Here is a 9159-nt window from a genome sequence, read left to right as displayed (position 1 = left end):
ATCCTCATCATCATCATCAGTGTCTCAAAATATAGGATGCCGTACTGTCTGTGAATGCCAGAAGGAAGCCGTGTAAGTAGTATTGTCTCCATCCAGAACAGTCAGAGAAGGAGGAGGTGGTGAGTTTTTGAGGAAGTGCATGCGTAGATCAGTTAAATCCTTAAGTGGGCAAATCTCAAGGAGAAAAATTGTGCTATCGTCATCATTATGGACAGGCTCCGGGGGAAAGCAAGGTGGGTGAGCGGGGGGGGGAAGAGGAGGAGAGGGGAGGAGGGAGAGCAAGGTCACATTCTGACCAAAAATAGATTGTTTGTGACTGCAGTTCAGTCTGTAAGGATAATGGTAATTTATGTCTGCAGTTTTGTCTGTTTTATCTATGCAGGGGGGTCATGCATCTAGGGGGCCGAGAGGAGAGAAGGGGCCTTTGAAACAGGCAGACTCATAGTGCTTGTTCAGGTAACTCTTGAGCGCGAAGGTCTTGTTGCAGCGTTTACACTTGAAGTGCTTGAAGGCCGAGTGGGTCTGCATGTGAGCGCGCAGGTTGGAGCGGTCTGCAAAGGCCTTCCCGCAGTGGGCGCAGCCGAAAGGCTTCTCGCCTGTGTGAGAGCGCATGTGGCCCTGCAAAAGCCAGGGTCGACTGAACGCTTTCGCACACACGTCGCACTTGTGCTTGAGGTCGTGAGTGAGCAGGTGCATGGCCATGGCGGGCATGGACACGTACACCTTACTGCAGGTCGGACATTTCTTTGCCAGCTTGCTATCCAGCGAGCGGTGTGTCTGTTTGTGCCGGCTCAGGTTGGAAGACGTGGCGTAGGTTTTGCCGCACTCGTTGCAGGTGTGCCTCTGGATGGCCCTGGGACTGCTGATAGCTTTCCTCCTCGAGCGGCCATCGGTGATGAAGAAGGCATCGACTGTGTAACCCTCGCTCACGGCAGCATCTCCGTTGATGTAGCCGTCAGTGGTTTCTGAACTAGGACTGTCAGGGGACTCGGAGTCAGGGGCCCCGTAGTCACTGTGGATACCATCGTAAAGGGGGTCTGGGGAGGGAACTTTGATCCCACCGTCACTCTCACCATCGTACACAACAGGGCTGATGTAGTCACTGATGTATCCAGCTGACAAGGAACAAAGAAAACAGTGTTAGGTTATGGAAGTTAATATAAAAATGGTTTCACACAGAGACATGGGAATAAAAGTCATACAGATCCAGATTAAAGTATTTGTCCTTGATGTAGCCGTGCCATATATTGATATATGGTAGATTTCTCAATTAAAATGATCTTAAGAAGCAAAGAGGGTCACAGGCACAAACATCGCCCCCACACACACCAGAGACCCACGGTCGATATACCAGTCGGACACTCAGACACTGGTCTGCAGACACTCTCAACCGCACATGTCCGTCTAACAGGGACACAACAGGGGAAAGTTTGGATTAACGCCATTAAACTGTTGTAACCAGCTGGACAGGAAAAACAGAGTGAAATCAGATAGTCCTTTTTTCTCAAGCTTATCCTTCTTCACAGAGAGAGTAATGCAGAGATTCAGTATACTGACACCATTACAGTCTAAATTGGTGGAATTGAATAAGTGCTTCTTCAGTAATGTAAACAGCTACACCATTAGTGACATATAGCTCGACGTATACAGCTCTATGGTGTATTGTTCTGCTCCTGCAACCCATTTGACTGCATTTATTATGAAACACAACATAGAAATGATGGGTGGACATGTATATTGCAAACAGGTTGTTCACTCAACCAGTAACTTGTTTCTAACATGTTACTGTATGTTGTAGGTAGAGACACCAGCCGTTCACTAAGTGCTATGTATGAACACGAACGCTGACATGACAGGCAGAACAGTTTTGAATGTGTAGAGAACAGGATGCATTTTTTACTTTCAACTGAAAGGGCAGAAAAGTAAAGATAGGTGAAACAGAAGGTTCCAGTAAGATTTAACCCCACTCACTGTTCTGAGTGTTTTGGTCCTCCTCTCACTCTGAATGTAAGCTTCCACTTGTCAGGTGTAAAAGTGCACATAACACTGTGGTAGGCACAACCCTTCAGCAAGTACCTGCCCTGGAGCAATACTGCAGCAACTATGGCCAAGTCCAATTCAATGCATTTACCCTGCATAAGAAGTATGGGGAGATTCTCAACTCACAACGAGTAAAGCAGTAGCAGCAGAAGCTGTAACTCATTTGAACAACTTAAGACATATGTGAAAGTCAAAATTGGCATATTGTAACAGAACATCTGTCTCTCCCCCGCACACCTGTGGCCCACAGTGGAGTGTGAAAAAAATAGCCTGCAGTATGAGTCCTGAGCTAATCCAGCACTATACTACCTCTCAGTTCTCAAAGGTTGCAGTTTAAACACTTCCTCTGAGGAAGATAAATGCACACAGGCTGACCCTGAACTTGAGAAAGCTGATTTAGGCTGTGAAAATGAGCATCAGCACCACGGACAGATCCAGTGTGGTGCAGGTCGATGGCACAGTGACAGCAAGGCTGCTGAACAGTCTCAGTCAGTGCAGGCAGCAGCGCAGTGGCTTTTTTCTTTATAGATTAAGGGGTTTAACAGTTGCATGACAAGCCTTTTGGGAAAAGTACAGTCACTGAAGCTCATTCTAAAACAGTAAAGAGATATATATATATATATATATATATATATATATATATATATATATATATATATATATATATATATATATATATATATATATGAGCTGGTTAAATGAGGACTACGCCCTCTTGATAAAACGGTAAAAGATTATTTCACATGTGACATGTGTTTTTCACAGGCATTATACATATTTAGAAATGTACACACATTTCTAAATATAGAAATCATGTACAAGTACATGAATACTGACATATTGACTAGCATATTTACTCACAATATAAAATACCTTTAGATTTGATTCCCTCCTTTGCAGTTGGGTCATGTTGTTTTCTGCTCATTTAATTTTTTATTTAGTTTGATCATTCAACATATTTCGTTAAACACACACACACATTCATTTTGGCTTACTGTCTTTGAAACTATCATTAGTGTGCCGGTACAGCTTTGGTAAACACAATGTGCCAATAGCTTCAGTGCAGACTAAACTGTTCCCAAACAGGCATCCATAAAAACAACCTGTGGCACTGCATGCAATAACAACATAAATGATTGTATTAAACAAATCTCATATATACAACCCATTCCAAAGGCCTACACCTATTTTTTTGTTAGTGTTTGTTATATATGTACGATGTAAAGGGAGACTTGTTGTGACCACTTAGACATAAGGAAGGACAAATGTGTGGTTCATCTTATGCATCTTCAAAAGATGAAAAAAGAAGGGGGAAGTAGTTACTTTTTCCTCCTTTTAAGAAATTAATATTCTTATAATGAATCCAATCTCTCGGAGGATTTGGGGTAAGATGCGGAAGCAATTCGCTCTAAGTGACACCGCACAGCTACTACATATCCCATCTGAATACACAGTGCATCACACACAACGCACAGAACACGGGTGGGATATAAATTATTCCAAAAGCCTGTTCGCTCAAGCAGAGACTTGCTCCTAATGTGATGTTGTGGGTAGTGCCTGTGCAGCACTGTATGTAGAAGCTGCATTAAGCTGTTGCCATCAGATGTTAGGGATGGAGACAAAAGGTGGCTGGGACAGGCAACGTTGCTGGGACAGGCAACGTTGCACGGTGCTGCTGAGGTGGCAGATCGTGTCTCAAGTCAGGCAGGGCTTGTTAACCTCGACATTATAAATACACCACTGACAGCTTTTTGCTGCACGAGCAGTGAAATGCAGGCAAGACTGCACACGGAATACACATGTTGATGTGCAACAACGTGTCAATGACATTGGGGTGGAAGCAATACAGTGGCTGAATTTGCATGGCAGAGGGAAAGTTTTTGTGTGTGTGTGTAAAATGTCACACACAGTTACAGGGTGTGAGGAAGTCCACAGCTGCAGGAGCAAAGAGGCAGCACTGAACAATGAATCACATAACTGCAATGGGGCCTTGCTTTGTTATGCCTGAAGAGTACATTTATAATGTCACTATAAGGAAAGAGACAGCGCAGTAAGCATACAAATACCAAACAAGGCCTGAAGAATTTGCTCAGATTGAAACAATACATCTCTGTATCTTAGTGAACAGAACATGTTTTGAGATCAGTACTTTATTTTAATTTGTTTTTCAAGTCAGTCCAAAATAATGAATACCCTTGAATAAAAATGAGACTTCCATTCAGAATCTGTTGCCTATATGCAACAGTTCATCAGGGACTGTAAAGGGAGAAGAGCCAGGAACGTCAATTCTGCTTTTGAAGGGGTGTGACAATGTGGCCTTGTGGCAGCTGTTACAGGCATACACATGCATGTATTCAAATAAACAATCTTCAGTCTCTGCGAGATGTCATCCCGCAAAAATCTGCTGACACTGCAAAAATGGGACAGCCATACCTGAACACAGAGCACACCCATAACCCCATGCAGAGATACAGGACCCTGTGTAGAGGATCATTTTTTATTCAAAAATATCAGGAACACGCTGGACTGGGCCTCTGGTGGTAATGTTTCTGGCCACAGCAGTGTTACATAAAGAAGAACTAGACTGTGGCGTATTTGTGCTGCACCTGGAGGCGTTTGGTGAATGATATCATAATGTTTTTTAAATGATATAAACTGTGATCGAAAATAAGGTCTCACTATGTGTTGTCAGTTCATTTTCTGTATAAAACATCTACACTAAAGTCGTCAATTTCATGTGACACGAAGCATCACACTAAGGCCATTGTTAATTCCCCAAAAAACAAGTAAAAATAGACCAGATATTAATAAACACTGACCGTCTTTATCTCTTAACCTTACTTAGCCTGTGTAGGGAGGGAAAGTCCCAGTTGACTATGAGCCAAAATCAATTAAACATGGGACGCGCTGGATTTAGTTGATTCTCAACTGACCTTTCTGCTCCAGTGGTAACTGAACTACAGCCCACCAAATGTTTAAATCAAGCCTTGTATCCTCCCAGTAAATACAGTGGGTGGCATCACAGAGCCGGGTGTAGTGGTTGTTGATATTGGCAGCCCTTCAGTGTTTTAATTCTCTACAGTCATGTAGAATGACTTATGTTGGTAGTGCGGGGCTTTGAAGCTTTCATTATCCATCACAAAGGTAACAACTATGTGATAACTCTGAGCTGTATGCCGTTGTTCTGTAATCAATGATTATAGGCTCCTTATCTGCTACACCCACACCCCCTGCAGGTAGCAACAACACTAATGTGTTTCAAATGGAAAAGGCCACAGATACACCAGATTAATGTAAAACTATTACAGGATATTATAAGAACAGACACGATACCAGCTGCAAATAAGTTAAAATAGGGTATACGCTTTATAAATACTGTGTTGATGGGAGTTGCAGGTCTGTATCAACTGTTGTGATCAATCACAGAGAATCCCTCCAGGACCCAACTGGCAATTTCACCTCTTAGTCTCAAAGCTAAAGCCTTATTTTTGGGAAACAGCATTAGGCTCCCTCCCTGCCTGTCACCCTCCTCCTCCTCCTCCGTCAGACAGACTTGTTTTTGAGACACCTGTTACTGTTCGTGCTCGCTGTGTCGGCAGCGTGACCTACCTTTGTCATGCAGCCGCAGGCTGAGGTCTGTCCTGTGCCGGTAGACGTTCCCCAAATCTGCTGTGGCGTAATCATCTAGTTTCACCTTTTTCACCAGGAAAGACCTTGGCATGGTGGTGCGACACGCTCACAAACACAACGACACACTCTCACAAACACAGCCGTGTCCCGACGGCCTGGCCAGCGTGTTGATTCGCCCCCGTTGCACACCAGCAGGACGGGCGAGTCGGAGGACGACTGTCTTCAGGTTTTGGAGGAAGCGCGGCTGCGAGCGGATCCGGTAAAAAATAGTTTTACGTTCAACCCCGGCTCAGTTATGATTGCTCTTCTGTCTTCCGTCTCCCTGCGTTAGTCCTTGTGCAGAGAGGGTGAGAAATTCAACTTCAGCACCGGACAGCTCCCCCCGGGGGGTTCCTCGCGCACTCTGCTCGCGAGCACGCAGCAGACCAGGGTGGGGGGGGCAGGGGCAGAAGCTCGTGAGCTGTCAAAAATAAAATAAAATAAAACAATATAACAAGCGGTGGGAGGCACCCTGGGGCGCGTGCGGCGACTCTCGGGCCCCTTTAAAGAAGAGGAAGCGGAGATGGAGAAGGAGGGAGGGATGCGAAGAACATAAGAGGGAGAGATGGGGGGTTCAGAGGAAGATTTTTGGAAGCTTTTCAAAAAGAAAAATCTCGGACACTGTGCCCTTCCCTCGTTGGTGCAGAAATAGTCCTTAATTCCCGTTAATGATGACTCAGGCCGGTAAAAAAAAAAAAAAACACGCACACAATAACACTCCCAGCGGGCGAATGAATGGATCAGCAGCGTCCCCTCTTTCTCGTTCTGTATCCCTCTCTTCTCTCTCTCTTCTCTCTCTTCCCCTCGGTCTCTCTCTCACTCACACTCTCTCTGCAGCGTCCGCGAGGTGTTCCAGTGAGTGTGCCGTCTCGCGATCAGCTGTTGGCATTTATACTGCGTGCGCGCGCGCGCGAGAGAGAGAGAGAGAGAGAGAGAGAGAGAGAGAGAGAGAGAGAGAGAGAGAGAGAGAGAGAGAGAGATGGATAGACACACGGGTAGAGGGAGTGCTTAATTTAATCCATCCCACATCCCTGGGGAGGGGCGACTGGCCTGGATGATTTATTGAAGCTGTTATCACCCCCCTCTTTCTTTTTCTTTCTCTGTCTTTCATTCTACTTCTCCCTCCTTCCTCTCTCTATCTTTCTTCCTTTTTTGAGTGTGTGTGTGTGTGTGTGTGTGTGTGTGTGTGTGTGTGTGTCACCATGTTTTGGGGAGATAAGAATGGAAATAGTTATGTTTTCGTGTTTTTGGTTTGTTTTAAAGCAATCATCGATTTGCCTCAGCTATCATGTAACACTGCTTTTAAATATTCTCTCTTGTGCATTATCTTTCTTCTTTTTTAGTTGTCCTCTTCTTTTATCACCTGCTAAGCTTATTCTGTCTTTTCTTTTTTTTTTCCACGATGACATGGATTATATGGGGGGATATTAACTCTCATGCTGAGAGCCTCTAATTATCATTAATGTGGCCCCGAAGGCAAATGGGTGTAGACCAAATGGAGTGTTTTACAGTGACTGCCAGATTAATATGGGAGTTGAGTAGTATCTGCTCCAGGGTCACATTGGGTTCACCGGCAAGTTTTACAAGATCACAGATTTTAGGTGCTCTCTGTCGATATTATGTAATGAAAACAAAGATAATTTGATTGAATCATCTGCTGAGTAGACGTTTCTTAATTCAACCTCACTCTCTCCAGACACAGTCTCCCAAGTTTAATAATATCAGTTGAATACAAACTAAAAAAATAAATGTCTTAGCCCATCTAAAACCATATTGTCAAGCTTGATATTTATGAGAACTGCAGCTTGGAACCTTAAAAATGATACTTGTAGGTTGTAAATGGCTCATAATCTGTATCACTTTATCAGTTTGAGACCCAGAATGACAGTGTATACGTAATTAGTCCTAAGGTGTGAAAGGACACAATTCTGAGCTGTGATGAGAAAGTATTGCTGTGTTTTAATGAAGTAGGTATACTGAAGGACACACTGACTCAGGTGTGTGGGCTGTGAGAAGGTTGCTGAACACCTGTGAAAGGTTATTGGAATGACACTTGAAAAAAAACTTAAAGATCAAGTATTATGGGAGAGTTTGTCGTATCAACTCGACTAAACACCAGAGTTTATTGGAGCTAATTGGGTTCAGTGTTGCAGAAACTTATTTGTTTGTGGATTCTCACTTAATGACTCAAAATCTGTAGAAATTAGACAATATGGGGAAATGTAATGATTCATTGCATGTGAAATCTTGAAGCAAATAAAACATTTAAAAAAAATAAAGATGCAATGTGTATAGGAGTTAATGCAGTGTGTCATTAAGTATTTTTAACATTTAGAGTCGTTATCAGACCTCACTCATTGTGTAATAGGAAAGGCGATTTCTATGCCATGTTAGTTTTTGGTCAAATTTTCTCTCACTGGGTCTTGACGTATCTCTGTGAGTCAAACCGATGAGGAAGGAAAGTGGAGATGTTGTGTTGCATTGGTTATGAAGAAGATAAGTGTTGTGGTGATGAAGACCAAAGGCATCTGAGTCATTTGAGCTTGATGCATGGATATCTAAGGGACGGATTCATTTCCACTGTGTGTATTTAGTATTGATTACAGGCCATATGACTTGTACAATATGTATGTGTGTAAAGATGACTCATGACTGAATGTATTATTTGTGTGTGTGTGCGTGTGTGTGTGCGTGTGTGTGTGTATGTGTGTGTGTGTGTGTGTGTGTGTGTGTGTGTGTGTGTGTGTGTGTGTGTGTGTGTGTTGTGATTACAGTCCATCTGTTGTCCTTAATCAGGAGAGAACAGATGAGTTGCATCACCTGAAGACTGGCTCAGGGAGGTCCAATTAAACACACACACACACACACACACACACACACACACACACACACACACACACTCAATCTAACAGCCACACACACACACACACACATCCAGCATACATACAGATGGGTCTCTGCACACAAACTCAGGCTTGCACAAACATAAATATAGATATCCATCTACTAAAGTGTCCTACAGTATGTTATCATCTCATTCTACCATTCGATCTATTCTACCAGCAAAGACAAAGCACCAAACTGACAGCGAGTCACTCGTTACGTTGCTATCAGAATGGGGATGTGAAAGTGATTTCTAAAGATGGAAATTGCAGCCAAAGGGGGAAAGCTCTGGGTGCGCTCTTGTTCGTGTCATCCTCACACTTCGCTCCCAGCGCCTCCCTTTATTTTTGGGACTAACGGAACATTTTTTATTTTGTCAGCAGGCCTTCATGTAAGCAACCCAAAAAGGTATGCCAGACAAATGCAGATTTGCCAATTGTATTATTTAATTCTGGTCAATTTGTTAAAGTTTGACTGAATATAAGTAATTATATTATACTCTTTATATCAATGATTGAAACAAAAGTCACTCCCACGATGTCCATCATCGTCAAACAGCTCCTAAAG

General features: G+C 43.4%; 1 protein-coding gene across 1 annotated transcript; it reads right to left on the bottom strand.

Annotated features, from left to right (window-relative positions):
- Positions 1-387: 387 nt before the first annotated feature.
- Positions 388-5761, bottom strand: LOC306744572 (transcriptional repressor scratch 1-like; the record flags this gene model as incomplete). Its single annotated transcript, XM_079227252.1, has 2 exons — positions 388-1115; positions 5650-5761. 2 exons carry the CDS (start codon positions 5759-5761, stop codon positions 388-390), a joined length of 840 nt encoding a protein of 279 aa, XP_079083378.1.
- Positions 5762-9159: the final 3398 nt, after the last annotated feature.

The sequence above is a fragment of the Taurulus bubalis genome (genome assembly GCF_910589615.1).
Source record: "Taurulus bubalis genome assembly, chromosome: 12".
NCBI lineage: Eukaryota > Metazoa > Chordata > Actinopteri > Perciformes > Cottidae > Taurulus > Taurulus bubalis.
Note: the sequence above shows the minus strand (reverse complement) of the source record. Positions and strands in the feature narration are given on the sequence as shown.